This window comes from Aspergillus uvarum (assembly GCF_003184745.1).
Source record: "Aspergillus uvarum CBS 121591 unplaced genomic scaffold BO82scaffold_73, whole genome shotgun sequence".
Taxonomy (NCBI): Eukaryota; Fungi; Ascomycota; class Eurotiomycetes; order Eurotiales; family Aspergillaceae; genus Aspergillus; species Aspergillus uvarum.
Window position 1 is genome coordinate 143,526 of NW_020291370.1, and position 15,333 is coordinate 158,858.

Here is a 15,333-nt window from a genome sequence, read left to right on the forward strand (position 1 = left end):
CTCAGGAACCACAGGCAATCAGCGTGTTTAAGGATGGGAAGTGTTTTCAACACATACTCCTAGACGCCCTCGACAAGTCAGATACCTTCAGGTTTCTTCTGGAGCCCAAGTTGGAGGAAATGCGGCAGGTAGCCCCCCCCTCCCCGAGTGGGAGATGGTGCTCGGGTGTGCATATCAGGGTGGCAAAATCATGGTATGGAAGCACGTTCGCAATGCCATTGGCGATATCAGGGTCAAGCCCGTGGAGATCCGAGTTGTCCGCATTTACAATCTCCAAGATTCGTTCGAGAAGGGACTGTTCCTGGGAATTTGTGTATTGATCAAGGGTCACATTACTAAGCAGCAATCGTTGGATTGAGGTTCTTCTCGGTCTCCACACAGATGGACAACGACCTCGCTTCCGAGGGATCGGTATCGTGGAGCGCAACAATCTAGTACCTTTGATTATAGGCATCATCACGAGGCTTCCAATCATAAACGTCACCAAATTAATAAAACGATGATCTAAATTCAAGTAGCCTTCTTTAGTGCTGACATGTCCTAACTCTACGCCTCCAACGGGTGCCACCACGCGCTCGGTCTTGCTTACTGTGGGTCTGAAGCTATGTATCAGTGAGGTTTGCTAGAGACATATAAAGCAGCTCCTCTCTCTCCCTTTTCTTGTTTGATGCTTGTAATTCTCAGACTGCCCCGGCCCTTCATGCAAAACATCGACTACTACCTACAGGTCACCCATACCCTTCAGGGCAGGCGCGAATGGGTATAAGATACGTTGCTCTAATCAAACATGCGTCTCTTTGGACCACATAAATTGACAATACAAGATTTCGAGATATGTCGTTTCCCCATCACCGCGATAGAAGCCAGTTTCAATACTTTGCTCTACCCTCATATCCTCACTAAGCATCAGCCGTCCAAGGATACTCAATAATCCAACAGCGGTACTGTATTTGGCATGCCGAGACACACGTTTCACATAGGGGAAGGGTCTTAACAATAGCCCAGGCAAAAGGGAACTAGCGAGAGGCTTTGTCCTTCTTGCCGCCAAACTGTGCAGTCTTATGTGCCTTCTCTCAAGTTGAATTGGTGCAGCGGTTGCGCCTTCATGAACCGGGGCTGTCCGAGAGCGGCACAATCAGTCCACTATGGTGAAGGGCTCTGCTGTAGGGTCTGCCTGGGAAGCATGGATTAAACCAGCCGTCATATATCTATTTCTCATTGTAACTCCATTTGTACTAATTGGTGTCATATTGTCTGTCAGTCGGTAGCTATAATACATCCTAGTTTGCTTTTCTGAATTTCATCCTAAATGAACCTGGCACATATCTCCTCTTTGGACTCTATCCACAACCCTCATATCAAGCCTTCACAACAAAACCGTAAATATTGTTCGAGGCGTTGATATCTCCTACTCCCTGCACGGTCCGATACACCTGAGAGCAGCTTCCTTTGGCATTGTACACCTGCAGTGTCCGAGCTCCAGATGATCCTGACCAGCTGATCCTTGCACCTTTGGGAATGTTGACAGTGGTGCAGCCTTGCGGTTTGGTGCCCGTCCATTTTTGGCCGTTGGCGCGAAGTTCCCAGGCGGTGGCAGTGGAGGTGCCAAGAAGAACAGTTATAGCCAGGGTAGTCAGCTTCATTCTGGTGGGTTTGTGGAAATTGTTGTGGTGTCGTATGGATAACCCGTAAATGTTATTGGGGGTGTCTCCAGCAAAGTATTAGGGCTCACTCGCATTTAGGGTGGGGAATGAGCATGTTCTTCAATTCGCGTCGCGAGAGGCGATACAGACGGGATTTTGTATCTTTTCAGCCCCATACTCGAGACAGAGAGATTGATTGACATCATGAGAACTCGATTATACGAGGGTTTCCTTAGTTCGGTTCATCAATGCATTGTTTCCCTGGTTGCCCTCGCGCTGGCCGGATTTAGCAACTTCAGTGGCAAAGATAAGTCAACTGCCAATGACTCGTGTATGTTCCCAGGGACACAATACGAGAGAGTCGACTGCGTGTACAGTATGGAGGTATCTCTGCTAGAAGGTCTTTTGTCATTTTAAATCCAAAATTATGGCTGTTAAAATCAAGACCAGTGGTGTTCAACCCAGCGGACTGCATAAGGGGTTGCGGGGGGGTGCTGAGGTAATTGACGTAAATTATGCTCAAGTTATCCTGCTCATGAGATTATGCTCGAGTTATGCCAGCACTCATGCCAGCTCAAGCTTTTACCTACCACCTCAAAGACTCCCAAGAAGGTCGTATTGATGGTGTTGAATACCCGATAGGCTCCCTTTTGGGCTTCTTTCTGATAATTTCATGATGCCATGCAAAGGGATAGCGACTGGCCGCCTGCATCACAGTCACTAGTTTAGGTATCGAGGCAAGCAACAACTCTGGAGTTCCGGTCAGCTAGTGGGTTGGCAGCCCTGAGCCCAATGCTTAAGGTCTTCTTGGGCCTCTTGGCTGGTTCTGAGGTGTCTTCTGTATTTCCATGGTGTTACATCCGACCTCTTCCAGTTTGTCTGATTTGGCACCATCTGAATTTAAAGGATCTGGGGGGTTTGCAGCGACCCGGCCTTGTCAATTGATGTGGCCGTGATTCATATATTCGGCTTGATCACGTAACTACCATTGCAACGAGGCAGGTGAGCCACTCTCAAGTTAAACTGTCTACTGTTACCTACATTATAAATGGCACTAGTCAGTCAGTGCGACCCTTCTAAGGCTCTCCCCACTTGCCATTCTGTCGCACCGGCCCGTTCCCCCTCCAGCGCCAGTTCGGTCAAAACGACTACCTCGACGGTCCCATTGCCATCATTGTGCTCCACAGTAATGTATGTTCATAGACTACGAATGGGAGTCTGTTCCGGTCAACCTTGGCCACGGCGGTCAGAGCACTTGGGTGTGCAACATGGCATTCCTTCCGTTTTTAGTGGCTGGGATAAAGGCTATGCAGGACAAGGACTTCGCGGTGCGGTGGAATGCCGCACGAGAGGTTCTTGTTACCCCACAATGCATGCTTTGGTGACGGCACTTACCGGGGTACATGGTACGATCTCAAGCGCAACGGCAACCGTGCCAACATCTGTATCCAGTGCCTTATCTGTATCCAGTGCCTTATCGGTAATATGAAGACATACGGTTTCAGTCGTTACTTCAAGCTAGCTCCAACAAGCCCACGTCGACGCTGCATTTGTAACCCCGCCAGTCGGACCCACTGGCGCTTCGCAGTTCAACCAGGCTCTAGGCATGAATCCTATTCTAGGGGACGAGACGATGCGCGTCGCTCAGCTTGAGGCCCAATGGAAAGCCGTGCAATAGATCTCACCTTTATTTCAAGGGTTTACTTTTTGGTAGTTTACGTGAGTCAGGGCTTTGCTCACTCCGTGTCCCGGCCCCCATACCAGTTGCCAGTCCAACGCACATCAAGCCGAACACCCGTACTCCGTAGACACCGGTACTTGTACTGAACCACGTGCTTGGGTATAGTTCCTGATACGATCGGTGATAGGAGATGGCCGATGAGGAGAATGAAGAGTTTGCGACGACGACATAAATAATCCGTGATTACGGAGGAACAAGCGATATTAGCCAAGCACTTCCAGCAGCATCCCTCCATCCGAGATCTGTAAGCCATCCAGCAGGCCAGCCAGACAGGATGTTCCAGCTTCAGGTGAGAGAGGTTGCCTTTTCATTGCAGCTCCACGAAGTAGGTGTCGATATACTGATTCGAGCCCAATAGAGCACTTTCGTGTGCCTTCCTTTTCTCCTCGCCACTGCACTGGCCTCCCCTTTCCCCAAAGAGAATGTTGAGCGTGCCAGCTGTGCGTATACCTGTGGCAGCCACTGCTACACCTCCAGTGCGGTGAATGCGGCGCAGGCAGAAGGCTACTCGCTGTACAAGTCCGGCGAAACTCTCAACGAGTATCCACACGTCTACCACGACTATGAAGGCTTCGACTTTAGTGTCGCGGGCACCTACTATGAGTTCCCGATCTTGAGCGATGGCGATGTGTATGACGGGGGATCTCCTGGGGCCGATCGGGTTATCTTGAACACGGCGGACACGTTGGCGGGTCTGATCACTCACTCTGGAGCCAGCAGTAGCAGCGGCTTTGTTGAATGTACTTAGGACGAGAGATGCCGCGTTCACGGCGCTTCGACTCATATGTGGTTTCCTTCTCCTATCGAGTCCGTTGTTGTTCTGGTCTGCGCTGGCCTGGACTGCGGGCATGGCAGGTCTCTCGACAGAAGCGACTGGGGCTGTCGACCCTCATCTCTCTCACCACTCGGAAGGTGGTTGGTGGTCATATCCTAGCAGTCAAATGGTATAGCATCGTAACTGAATTGTTGTTCGTCTTCTGTGGTTGGACTCGATTCGTCTCTGTTCGTTTAGGTCTGGTTCCAACTCATGAGCATTCTATATTGCAGCGATTTGAGTGTTAACTCATTTCTTTCTGGTGCTAGCGTGGATGACAAGGGTGTCAGGCTGTAGAGTACTATGCAAGCCCCCGTACGGAAAGGATGATATCAATCTTCAACGGGGGGGACCCACCGGGGGGGGGGCGGATTCAATCCCGGCCGAACTCTCGGCCCCTGCATTCTTCACCCGCCTCCCTTCGGCCTTCTCCCCGAGCTTTCTAATCTCGACGAGTCTGGCTGAGTATCAAGCTTGGTCGCGGCCTGTATCGATTCTCTCCCCGGCCACCTAAATCACGACAACTGCCACATAATTCGAAGCCAGCATAGTGGAGCCATGGCTCGAGTAGATATGCGGAAACATTTCGAATTTCCAGCGAAAACTTGGAATATTTTGCCGAGTTGGAATTTAGCTGGCCAGGGAGGGTCCGGCCGAGCCAAGTGCAGACATACATCGAGCCTGACAATTATGACGAAAGATGGTCTGGCTCAGGGGCAAACATAGTGTACAGCGGCTATAGCCACCGCTTCGGCCGATGGCACATGAGAATGCATGCAATCATGCGGAGGGTCGATCAAATAACAAATAACGGCCGGGATTTGAGTCCACCGAGATATCGCCGCTTCGGCCGAGTCGACTTTGCCTTCACCTTTATAGTTGCGCGTGTTTCAAGTCATTGCCCGACGGCAGTACTGGGGCAACCCTTCCACTTCACTGCCCGTTTGGTTGTATAAGAACAACCCTTGACCACACCAACTTCTTCATTTCGCTCATCACCATCAATCTCACATTCCTACTGATGTTCTGCTCTTGCCCCGCGGCTTTCCCCCGATTTATTCGCCCTCAATTCCGGACCTCCCTCGCCGCACCGCTTCACACCATGAGAGACCAACTCCGCACACGCTACGAGCTGCGTCCGGTGCGATCGGACTCAGTGCCCTGGCAGCAAGCCACGGGCAAGCAGGTGCTGTGGATTGGCTGCTCGGATAGCGATTACGATGAGCTGGAGACCCTGGGTCTCCAGGCCAACCAGGTCTTGGAGTATCGAAATCTGGGGAATATGGTGATCGACGACCTTTCTTGTCAGGCCACGCTGGGCTATGCATTGGAGCAACTCAAGGTCAGACTCAAACTCAGACTCACCTGTCGCTCCGCCCCGCTAACAATGAGGTGGCAGATTCGGGACATTGTCGTCTGCGGGCATTACGGCTGTCACATTGTGCAGGGGAAGCCCAACCCGTGCGTGCCGGAACCTTGGAGCAGAACGCTGGATATGGTTCGTTCGACGCACAATCACGCTCTCGACCAAACCAGCGGGCAAGAACGGGACCGAGCGATGGTTGAATTGAACATCCTGGGGCAGGTGCAGTCGTTGAGCCAAGCACACGACCACGACATCCAGGTCTTCGGGGTGGTGTATGACCGCGCATCGAAGACTGGATACCAAATCACCGAGGCTGGGTGTTGATGTTGGTGTTGGGGTTGGTGTAGATACTGAAAGTGACTTGATAGATGAACGATACCCAATAGAGCGAATTGATCCGACGATGCGACTGATGATAAGATAAGGGATAAGGCATAATTCAGGCAGGAACTACGTGGAGGGCAGGAATGGGCAGCCGTAGCCGTAGCAAAGCCCCAAGCCGCGGTTCAGCGAGCGGGGCAACAACAACCACAACCGTGGACAACGTGGCAGTTCCTTCAATTAATTACCCCAACATCCATCCCCTACTCCCACCATCTTACCCCCTATCTCCCACCATGTGCTCTGCCAAAGACTCCCAACCTCAAAAATCAGTCCCCGAGTATCTCAAGCACTCCCATGAGCGGGTGTTTGAGAACAATCGGGCCTGGGTGGCCGCCAAGAAGCAGGAAGACCCCGCTTTCTTCGAGAAACTCAACGCCGGCCAGACCCCGGAATATTTGTAAGAAACTAAAGAGCATCGCACACTAAGGAGACTAGCTGTTTGAGAGTTGCAATTGAGACTGACCCGGTGGACCCTCCCCCGATTCGCAGATATATTGGCTGCAGTGACAGTCGCGTGCCCGCCAATGAGATCATGGGGCTCGAGGCCGGGGAGGTGTTTGTTCACCGCAACATTGCCAACCTGGTCCCCAACACGGATCTCAACGTCATGTCCGTCATCAACTACGCCGTTCGCCACCTCCACGTCAAGCATATCGTCGTTTGCGGCCACTATCAGTGCGGCGGGGTCAAGGCCGCCATGAGCCCCTCCGACCTGGGCCTGCTGAACCCCTGGTTACGCAACATAAGGGATGTCTACCGGCTGTATGAGCGCGAGCTGGATGATATCAAAGATGAGACCGCCCGCTACAAGCGTCTCATCGAGTTGAATGTCGTCGAGTCTTGCCGCAATATCATCAAGACTGCCGCCGTGCAGCAGAGCTTCCACGAGCGCCAGTTCCCGATCGTGCATGGTTGGATCTTTGACATGGAGACCGGCCTGCTCCGCGACTTGGAGATTGACTTCGAGGAGACGCTGCGCGACATTAAGAAGATTTATAACTTGGCTCCGGTCTGAGGAGCCGCCGGGTGTATCACTAGAAAGTACAGTGCATTGCCCCAATAATGCAAGAATTGTTCAATTGTTGTGGTCGCCAGAAATTATGAAAGGATGTGCACAACGCTAGAGTAGGGATTAAGGGCTTTCGTATGATCAGGTGATTGCATTGTGTGGCAGCGCGGCGGTGAAACCCGGTGACTAAGATACCTACTTAGGTAGTAAACAACTGGCTCGGATGAATAGACAGCAAAGCTCCAGACTGTCCCAGTGGTCCCAAATCCAATGGAGGAAGAGAATCGGGCAAATGTATGACTCCAGGCCTTTGGCTCAATTAAATTCACCCATGGTTACAAACTACATCTGATCATGAAGAGCAGTTTCCGGAAGCATCCCCATGAGGCCAAACCAGGTCATCTCTAGTGCCTCACTCACTGCCCTGCAATTTCTCTCCAGAACCAAATCACCATCGTCGTTTCCCATACACACCGTACTCCCAATAACACATCATGCCAGACGAGAACTCAGAGCGTGCTCTATCTCCAGCCATGGAGTCCCCCCTCGGGACACTAGATCCGGATGGGGACGCGGTACTCCTGATTACCGGTCCAGCTTCAGGCCGATTCCTGGTGTCATCAAAAGTCCTGATCCTCGCCTCACCCGTCTTTGCGAGACTATTTACATCGGGGTCCCGGGAGGGGAATCAAATGAAGAACTCGACTCGGCCGACCATCACCCTACCGGAGGACAGCCCAGGTGCCATGCGGACAATTCCACAAGCTCTTTACTACCAAGGGTCTGAAGAGAGGGATTCATTGGGTGCGAGACATCTCGCTGTTATCGCTGTTCACTGTGATAAGTACGACTGCAACAGTGCTTTCCGGCCTTGGATCGTGAACTGGCTTGCCACGTTTAGTCGTATCGAGACACCAGAGGATCATGGCTACCTTCTTCTCGCTGCATACCTCTTTTAGTACGCAAGCCATTATGCCAGAATTTCCATCCAGGCCCAAATTAACGCCTGGAACCAGATAGACCTCCTGGGCCTGCTACCGTCAAGTTGTTTGTAATAGGTTCCCCACGCGAATGCCATGGCGGATATTCTGATAGGCAGAAGGTGACCTATGCAACCACATACACAGACGACTACGGACCATCCACGAACAACTTCAAGCGGGCGGGGTAGCTTTCGCAACGGATGGCAGTTGCGCTCGGCTGGATTGCTGCGCTGGACTCTGGCCTTCTCTGGGGCCCTTTGAGAATTGCTCGATGGCTGAGATTCAAACACGTATCTCGGAAGCGAAGGGATACTGTACCCACCAGTGTGAGGGAAATCCCTAACCCCCTCAGACTGCAGGTGAAAAGGTTGGTGGATGTCATTGAGCAGGCGATAAAACTCAGACTACGGCGTTAGTCTGGCACCCGATCCATGTTTTATCGACTGCGCGGCAGCACGACCGGTGCTCCGTTGACTTTGGCGGATGCCCTGTGACACAGAGTGCCTGATCTATGAGTCTCAGAATGCAACCGAGTCCATGTGCAAAGCGAATACTAACTCAGAATGCAAGGCTTGGCTCATCGAGAGGGTCTGCCGGTTGTAGCAGGTCAAGGCTCATTTCCATCGAGCTAGAAAGTTCATAATTGCAGACCCAGTAAAGTGATTTATAATGGCCCAGGCATCAGTAGGCTGAGAGCATTAACAGAGTAGACTACTAACTGAATCCTCTTCCGCCTACTGTCCTGGGCTTTTCTGGCTGTTTAGTGCACAGTTTATCGATCGAAGGATGAAGTCCACCGTGTCAAACAACCCGAGGAAACACCAACCCACTAACCCCCTAATGAGGCTCATGCTGCGCCCCCAGCAGCCTTTTTCAAGCCATCTGCATGAAGTCTCTTCCAGCTCCCAAAGAAACCAATGACTGTGCTGACGCCAAAAGCAGCCACGGTGATGGCGAAGACCGCCTTCAACCCGACCACATACGCATCAATCACGACGGGTACTTGCGAAGGGGTATATGCTTGGCGAATCTGCGTCGCCCCAACGCCCAGAACCACGGATGGATCCAGATCGGGCAGTCTGCGGGCCATCTCTTGGAGCAGCTGATTGTTGAAAGCGGATTGTGCGGCCGAGAGGAAGAAAGACCCGCCCACGGTCACGAAAACTACCGGTGGCAATCAGCAGATCGTTCTCGCTGGACACGGTCGCTGGAAGGACGTGACTTACAATTCACAATGGACGCCACTTGCGACATGTCCTCGGGTGTCGCATGAACCTGTGCGTTGGAAAGAGCGACCTGAAATGTCCAACCAGTGGGGAAACCCACCAGGATCTGATACCCAATCCACTTGCCAGTCGAAGTGTGGGTGTCCATTGTATAGAACAAACCGCACCCTATGGTTCCTATCGCGCCGCCAATCACCCAGAATAACGGCACGATGCCGATCTTGGATAGTGCAACCCCTTGGACAATGGCCGCAATCGTCAGGGGAATGATAAGGGCAAGCATCTTGACCCCGGATCCGATGGGACTGCTGTTGTAGACACTTTGAAAGTAGATGGGGAGATAGTACAAGATTGTGAAATACGCGCCACCGAAGAAGAACATGAAGACGGAACCGACAGAGACGTAGCGTTTCATAAACTACCCCGACCAGGGCAATTAGATCCTCTGCAAGCCACGACGGAGCTGGGCTGTGACTTACCAATCGCGGAACTATCATTGCATGCTCCCCTTGGTAGATCTCCCATGTGATAAAGACCCCAAGCAGTAGGACGAAACCAACTAGTAAGCCAATCACGACGCTGCTGTTCCAAGAGTGTGTTTGACCACCATACTGCAGTGCTAAGATATATGAGATAATCAATCCCATCATCAGAGCGGCACCAACAAAGTCCATGTGCAACAACTTTTCTCGTAGAGTGACTCGCACGGGCATTGCGTTGGCCGGGGCCTGGAAGAATACGAGGATAATCACTGCCGCAAACCCCCCAATGGGCAGGTTAACGTAGAAGCACTAGAACTGGGTCAGCAATTAGAGGGGGAACTGGAGGCAAGTTTTATGACCCTACCCAGCGCCATGTCACTTTATCGGTAAAGGCACCCCCGATAAGCGGTCCGAGAACCGCAGCAATCCCGTATGTGGCGCCGGTATACCCTAACAATTGCGGACGCTTTTCAGGAGGGGCGGCGAATCCAAGTATGGTGAAAACCCCCACGGTCACCCCAGCTCCGCCCAAGCCTGCAATTGCCCGGCCAACTATCAGAGTTGTGGGATCTGGAGCAACTCCACAAAGGAGGCTTCCCAGCTCAAAAACGAACAAGCCGACGAGGAACCAAAGTTTGATGGGAAAGAACTTATAGACCTTTCCCCAGGTCGATTGGAACCCTGAAAAGAATCAGCCGTTAGGTCTCGCCAAGATGGCCCGCCTGACCCCGAGCATGGTCTAGAGATCGAGGAAAAGGACATGGTCTCTGCGAACTGTTAGCATGGCGTGGGCAACCCGCACCGTCACGACTCACCACCGCCAAAGGTCATGAAGTATACCGCTCCGTACCACGAAACCTTGTTCAGGTCATGGAACTCATCGGTGATCTTAGGGATAGCAGTTCCAAGAATGGTCTGGCAGCAAGATCAATCAGCTCTGCGCTTCGTCATGAAGCTGGGCAACCCACGTTATCAAGCGCCACCAGGAACATGCCCAGCAAGAGTGAGAGAACAATAGCAGCCAGGCGAGTGCCATGCGGATAGCCATCATCAACGGGGTCTTGCGTGTCGATGGTTTTGGCTTTGGTGGCGCTGGGTGTAGAGATTGATGCCGTCATCGTGTTCGACCACGGTGGAGGGTCTTGGGTGGCCGCTGGTTTTTCTGATGCGAAAGGTGTGCACTCCCTCATTGCGGTGCTTGTGTGAGGATGATACTTTCCCACCAACACAGACAGAATGGCGAATCTGACGAGCTTTGTGCGAGGGTTTGCCCCATGTTATAAGACTTGATGGCTGCAGTAAGCAGATATCTCCGACTGCCTGTCCGAAGCTGTCCAAATCCACCATTTGTCAGCGGCTTCGGCCGAACACGAGCACGTCAAAGTGTGTAACTTATAATATGCGTCAAATGAGATTTCGTCTACTCATGTCTTGAATTGACCATTAATCTTGCAGGCCATGGAAGTTCCAGGGTCTAGTCCGTCTGCTGTGCGACGGGGATAGATATTATGCTAGCCCTAGGTAGTAGTAGCATTATTCGGCCGAATTGGAAAGGGCGGAAGGTGCTGAGTCAGACAGTTCGGCCGATCTGCTCGCTCACTCCTTCACTCCTCTCCTTTCCCCAACTTCACCTTGGCTCATCTATGCATCATCGGGTAAGAACAGACTTCCGCAAGAATGAATGCGGCGTTTACGGAGGAAAGTGCGGCAAAACGAAGGAAGGTGCGAAAAGGAACTCACTGTTGCCGAGAGTGCCGCCGAAGAAAGGTCAAATGCACTTTGGCAAGCCCGGACGATGATAGCTGCATCCCCTGCAGCCGTCGAGGCAGCAAATGTGTCAGTCAACTCGATCGAACATCGTCCGAACCGCTCCTAACGCCGGGCTTGTCACCAACCTCCGATCATGCTAGGACTTGCGGACAGCCAGCAAGACATGCAAAAATTACCCAAACTCTTCTACGTGCGCTGCCCTCTCACAGCGAGGTCGAGCTTCTGCTAGGAAAGGTTTCGAGACTTGCCGCTCTGTGCTATCAGTCCGGCTTCAAATTCAATAGCTCGTCGCGCCAAGAACTGCCACGGGAACAAATAGCGATTCCCAGTTTACAACACCCAGAAACCCATCCGGTCTTGCTAGCGAGGCAAATGTTACTGCTTGCAGCTGCATTGCAGCACGTTTCTCCCACTGCGAGTATCCCGGGTCTTAATCAACATCACCACGTCATCATGGAGGAACTCGCGGAGTCAGCCATTGCCATGGTTACTACCAATGACCGGTTAATGAGTACCCTGGAAGGTCTGGAAAACGTCATCCTCGAGGGGTTCTACCATATAGACAGCGGTAACATCCGTCGTGCCTGGTTAGCCATGCGCCGTGCTGTCACTACGGCGCAACTCTTGGGGTTGCATCAACCCGGTCATCACCGCTTCAAGAAAATCAACGACAAGAACGACCTCGACCCCAATGTCATGTGGACTTGTATCGTCTCCTTGGAGCGTGTCTTGTCCTTGCTGCTGGGTCTACCCACGAGTACTGCGGGGACGAGCCCTCCAGCGTCGGGGAGCATGAGCTCTTCGGGGACAAGTGGCAATCTGTCATCACTAATCATGCAGATCACGGCTAGAATTCTGGAACGAAATCAGGTAAGAATCTGCCGACAGTCTCTGCTAATGACACGGGACATCGATCGAGAGCTCATTAGGATGACCGAGCAATTGCCCTCCACATTCTGGCGGCCACTGGATTTCACAGGTCTGGAAGTTGATTCAGCGGAGGCATTCTACGAAACCCGGCGAGCATGGGACCACATGTGTTACTATACCGTTGTCAACCAACTGCATTTACCGTACATGTTGTGCCAAAGCCAGAATGCGGATGTGGTGTACTCGGGAGTCGCGTGTGCGAACGCCAGCCGTGAGATACTGGTTCGCGAGATAGCGATCCGTACTTTCAACCCGATAACCGCCTGTTGTCGGATCGGCGACTTCATGGCGCTAATTGCCGGAATGACTTTAATGCTCGCGCACCTCGCAAGTCATAGCCAGACTGAGGTCAATCGGCTGCTCGCACACCAGCGATCGAGTGACAGGGCCACCGTGGAGCGGGCTCTCGAATGCATGAAGTCCATGTCAGAGTTACACGAGGATGTCCTCGCCGCGGAATGTGCTGCCTTGCTGAAGGATCTATTGTCTATTGAAGGCAGAGCAGCACGAGGATACAAGACTGGCACGGGCGAGACACCGTGGTCAGATAATCAGCCGACTGATAATCCAAACGTGTTAGTCATCCGGGTACCATATCTCGGTGCGATTAGAATTGCACCTGAAGGCATCACGTCAGTGCCATATTCCGAAACCGGGCAAGATCAAGGTGCTCACGCAGGAGTCACGATCGGAGGCCTTGGGTCGATTCGAATTGAACCTTCCAGGGTTTCTGCCCAATCTTCAGTCGATAGCACATCCGCTTTCTCAATACCACAAGCAGCTAGAACACAGGCAGCAAGCGATCCATTGCCGCAACAAAATACTACGCAGCTTTCGTCCAGAAGAATCCCCGATACTTCAGCGGAGAAAGATCTCATGTTCCCGGATGCAGCCGCCAGCATCGACGATTGGGTGTTCCAAGGTTTTGATACTGCCTTCTTTGACGTACTGATGCGCGGAGCAGGAGACGTACAGTTCGATGACGGCAGGGTTGGTTAAAGGGAATTGGTCTTGCCAACCTCTGTGCTGCTTCTACCTGGACTCTCGAGTGATGCAATTCTTCGACAGAGATGTAGAATCTAGAGCCTACAACGATCAGAGTCATAGTTCTAGACACCGGTCCCCGAAAATGCAGATCAATCTCAGCCCGGGCTTCGAAGATAGTATGAATTGGGCAATCAATGCAGGTGAACATGCATGTTCTTTGGCACCATTATAATCTAGCTGATGGGAGACTTTCCATTGCTAAAGACCGGTCCGTCCTTGCGGTAAAATTCTACTACATCGTCCACCAGCGCCTGGGGACATTCCCAGGCAGCGAAATGACCACCACGTCTGTGATGTCTCCAGAATTGGATGTTGCACGCTTCCTCAACCCATTCTCGTGGTGCGATCCACACCTATTGACCACCATGTCAGTCACCCGGTAGATCGGTACCAGGTTGGGGCGGCTTACCTCCTTTGGGAAAACAGAGGCTCCTACAGGTTGGGAGATGTATTGGCCCAGCATACTAGCCGGGTTTGCATTCAAAACAGCAGAAGCCTCTTTGTAGATCTGCATAGCCGCACTGGGACTCCCTTGATAGTGAATGAGTGCCCAGTGAATGAGCTCGTTGTGGGTCCAGGGATACTCATCCGTCCATGCATTCAGCTTGCCGACAAACCAGGCCAGAATCGCCACCGGCGAATCATGCAAGGCATATCCCAGGGTGACTGGCTTGGTTTCTTGGATGCGTTGATAGCCTCTCTGGTCAATTGTCAATGAGGGGACAGGCTCTGTGGAACCCGGGATGACCAGGGCTCACCTCTTCGGTCGCAAACCAATGGGTCCGCTCCAGGTTGTGGATCGCTTGTTCGCTATACTCATTCCGGCGGTATCTGGCGTACTTTTCTGGCGACCGGTGCTCGTCCGGGGGCAAGGCCAGCAACATATTGATGTGGATGGCCCGCACTGCGTCGGAGTGGTTCAGTGCCATGTAGCGCACAATCGATGAGCCCCAATCCCCACCCTTCATGCGTCAGACACTTCCCATACCAGGAAACCATCACTCCATAATGCGTACCTGGCAAACATATTGGCCGTATCCAAGTTTAGTCATCAAGCGGGCCAGACATTCTGCGTGTTGCTCGAGACCGAACCCGCTCTTCTTCGTGTAAGCGCTGAAACCGTACCCGGGCAGCGAAGGCGCCACCACATGAAATGCCTGTTGGTCATTCTTTGGCTCAGTCAATAATGGAATGATCTTGCACGCTTCCAGAAAGGACCCAGGCCTATGTGGTGTATGTTAGTTGGGGACGGTAGCTTCCCTCATAGAGGCTGAACACACCAGCCATGCACAAAGATCAATGGTATAGCCCCGGGTCTCGAGGATCGATGGTGGAGAAAGTGAAGCTTAATATCCTCAAACCCAGTTACTGGGATGGGAGTTTGAAAGTGGTGAAAGGAGTTATTGAGATAGGCCTCGAACTTGCGCCAGTCGTAGTCATCGCGCCAGTATTCCACGAGTTTCTTGAAGTTGGCATGCCCTATCTCAAGGTCATTCCACTCCACCTCCGCCATGCCATCATCTAGCCGAGCGTATTGCAGTTTAATTCTGATCTCCTCTAATAGACGATCGGGGAGGTGGATCTGGGGCACTTTTAGCTATCACTTATTGTACGAGGGGATCGGATTGCATACATTGTATCGTACAATGTCTGACATTTCTCCGCTCTTCTCGGTGTGGACTAGGACTGACTTGGGTAAAGTAACTGCTGTGTCCGGAGGATAGCGGCATGGCGGAACAGCGGAGTGGCTGAATGTGTGAATGCATGAAGATATATAGCTTGTGCTGCGTGCCAAGCATGATGACGTAGAGATGAGGCACATACTTACAAGTACTTAGTAGTACTGACTGCCATCAATGGTGTAAATGGGCCACCATCATGACCATAATACAGAGATGTGACTTATTAGTACACGGGGATAAACCTCTGTCAGGCCTG

At 52.1% G+C, this 15,333-nt stretch overlaps 8 protein-coding genes across 8 annotated transcripts; 5 read left to right on the top strand and 3 right to left on the bottom strand.

Moving 5' to 3' along the window:
* Positions 1-1,251: 1,251 nt before the first annotated feature.
* BO82DRAFT_358614 (uncharacterized protein) lies at positions 1,252-1,743 on the bottom strand. Its single transcript, XM_025636342.1, has one exon. It carries the CDS (start codon positions 1,641-1,643, stop codon positions 1,359-1,361), a length of 285 nt encoding a protein of 94 aa, XP_025487294.1. The 5' UTR covers positions 1,644-1,743; the 3' UTR covers positions 1,252-1,358.
* Positions 1,744-3,658: 1,915 nt separating this feature from the next.
* Positions 3,659-4,132, top strand: BO82DRAFT_368845 (ribonuclease-domain-containing protein; the record flags this gene model as incomplete). Its single annotated transcript, XM_025637144.1, has 2 exons — positions 3,659-3,673; positions 3,743-4,132. The coding sequence occupies 2 exons, from the start codon at positions 3,659-3,661 to the stop codon at positions 4,130-4,132; spliced, it is 405 nt and encodes a 134-aa protein (XP_025487295.1).
* Positions 4,133-5,300: 1,168 nt separating this feature from the next.
* Positions 5,301-5,888, top strand: BO82DRAFT_294684 (putative carbonate dehydratase; the record flags this gene model as incomplete). The annotated part of the gene is made up of 2 exons (XM_025631834.1): positions 5,301-5,540; positions 5,598-5,888. The coding sequence occupies 2 exons, from the start codon at positions 5,301-5,303 to the stop codon at positions 5,886-5,888; spliced, it is 531 nt and encodes a 176-aa protein (XP_025487296.1).
* Positions 5,889-6,181: 293 nt separating this feature from the next.
* BO82DRAFT_378350 (carbonic anhydrase) lies at positions 6,182-6,963 on the top strand (the record flags this gene model as incomplete). The annotated part of the gene is made up of 2 exons (XM_025637627.1): positions 6,182-6,345; positions 6,438-6,963. The coding sequence occupies 2 exons, from the start codon at positions 6,182-6,184 to the stop codon at positions 6,961-6,963; spliced, it is 690 nt and encodes a 229-aa protein (XP_025487297.1).
* Positions 6,964-7,025: 62 nt separating this feature from the next.
* Positions 7,026-8,002, top strand: BO82DRAFT_190919 (BTB/POZ domain-containing protein). The gene has a single exon (XM_025630518.1). The coding sequence runs from the start codon at positions 7,452-7,454 to the stop codon at positions 7,914-7,916; it is 465 nt and encodes a 154-aa protein (XP_025487298.1). The 5' UTR covers positions 7,026-7,451; the 3' UTR covers positions 7,917-8,002.
* A 537-nt stretch (positions 8,003-8,539) lies between these two features.
* Positions 8,540-10,908, bottom strand: BO82DRAFT_345844 (MDR family MFS transporter). The gene is made up of 6 exons (XM_025633721.1): positions 10,617-10,908; positions 10,464-10,563; positions 10,013-10,329; positions 9,646-9,957; positions 9,167-9,584; positions 8,540-9,104 (listed from the first exon to the last, which is right to left on the bottom strand). Exons 1-6 carry the CDS (start codon positions 10,836-10,838, stop codon positions 8,788-8,790), a joined length of 1,686 nt encoding a protein of 561 aa, XP_025487299.1. The 5' UTR covers positions 10,839-10,908; the 3' UTR covers positions 8,540-8,787.
* A 417-nt stretch (positions 10,909-11,325) lies between these two features.
* Positions 11,326-13,481, top strand: BO82DRAFT_345847 (putative Zn(II)2Cys6 transcription factor; the record flags this gene model as incomplete). The annotated part of the gene is made up of 1 exon (XM_025633722.1): positions 11,326-13,481. One exon carries the CDS (start codon positions 11,326-11,328, stop codon positions 13,345-13,347), a length of 2,022 nt encoding a protein of 673 aa, XP_025487300.1. The 3' UTR covers positions 13,348-13,481.
* Positions 13,482-13,547: 66 nt separating this feature from the next.
* BO82DRAFT_358619 (epoxide hydrolase) lies at positions 13,548-15,162 on the bottom strand. Its single transcript, XM_025636343.1, has 6 exons — positions 15,029-15,162; positions 14,676-14,977; positions 14,412-14,619; positions 14,154-14,357; positions 13,805-14,095; positions 13,548-13,748 (listed from the first exon to the last, which is right to left on the bottom strand). The coding sequence occupies exons 1-6, from the start codon at positions 15,050-15,052 to the stop codon at positions 13,569-13,571; spliced, it is 1,209 nt and encodes a 402-aa protein (XP_025487301.1). The 5' UTR covers positions 15,053-15,162; the 3' UTR covers positions 13,548-13,568.
* Positions 15,163-15,333: the final 171 nt, after the last annotated feature.

Coding starts and splice junctions, on each gene's coding strand:
- BO82DRAFT_358614 (XM_025636342.1), bottom strand. CDS start 1,643: ATGAAGCTGACTACCCTGGCTATAACTGTTCTTCTTGGCACCTCCACT.
- BO82DRAFT_190919 (XM_025630518.1), top strand. CDS start 7,452: ATGCCAGACGAGAACTCAGAGCGTGCTCTATCTCCAGCCATGGAGTCC.
- BO82DRAFT_345844 (XM_025633721.1), bottom strand. CDS start 10,838: ATGAGGGAGTGCACACCTTTCGCATCAGAAAAACCAGCGGCCACCCAA. Junction 10,564..10,616: donor TCCTGGTGGCGCTTGATAAC/GTGGGTTGCCCA, acceptor TCTTGCTGCCAG/ACCATTCTTGGAACTGCTAT. Junction 10,330..10,463: donor CTTCATGACCTTTGGCGGTG/GTGAGTCGTGAC, acceptor GATTCTTTTCAG/GGTTCCAATCGACCTGGGGA.
- BO82DRAFT_358619 (XM_025636343.1), bottom strand. CDS start 15,052: ATGTCAGACATTGTACGATACAAT. Junction 14,620..14,675: donor TTGATCTTTGTGCATGGCTG/GTGTGTTCAGCC, acceptor TACACCACATAG/GCCTGGGTCCTTTCTGGAAG. Junction 13,749..13,804: donor CCTCTGTTTTCCCAAAGGAG/GTAAGCCGCCCC, acceptor GGTGGTCAATAG/GTGTGGATCGCACCACGAGA.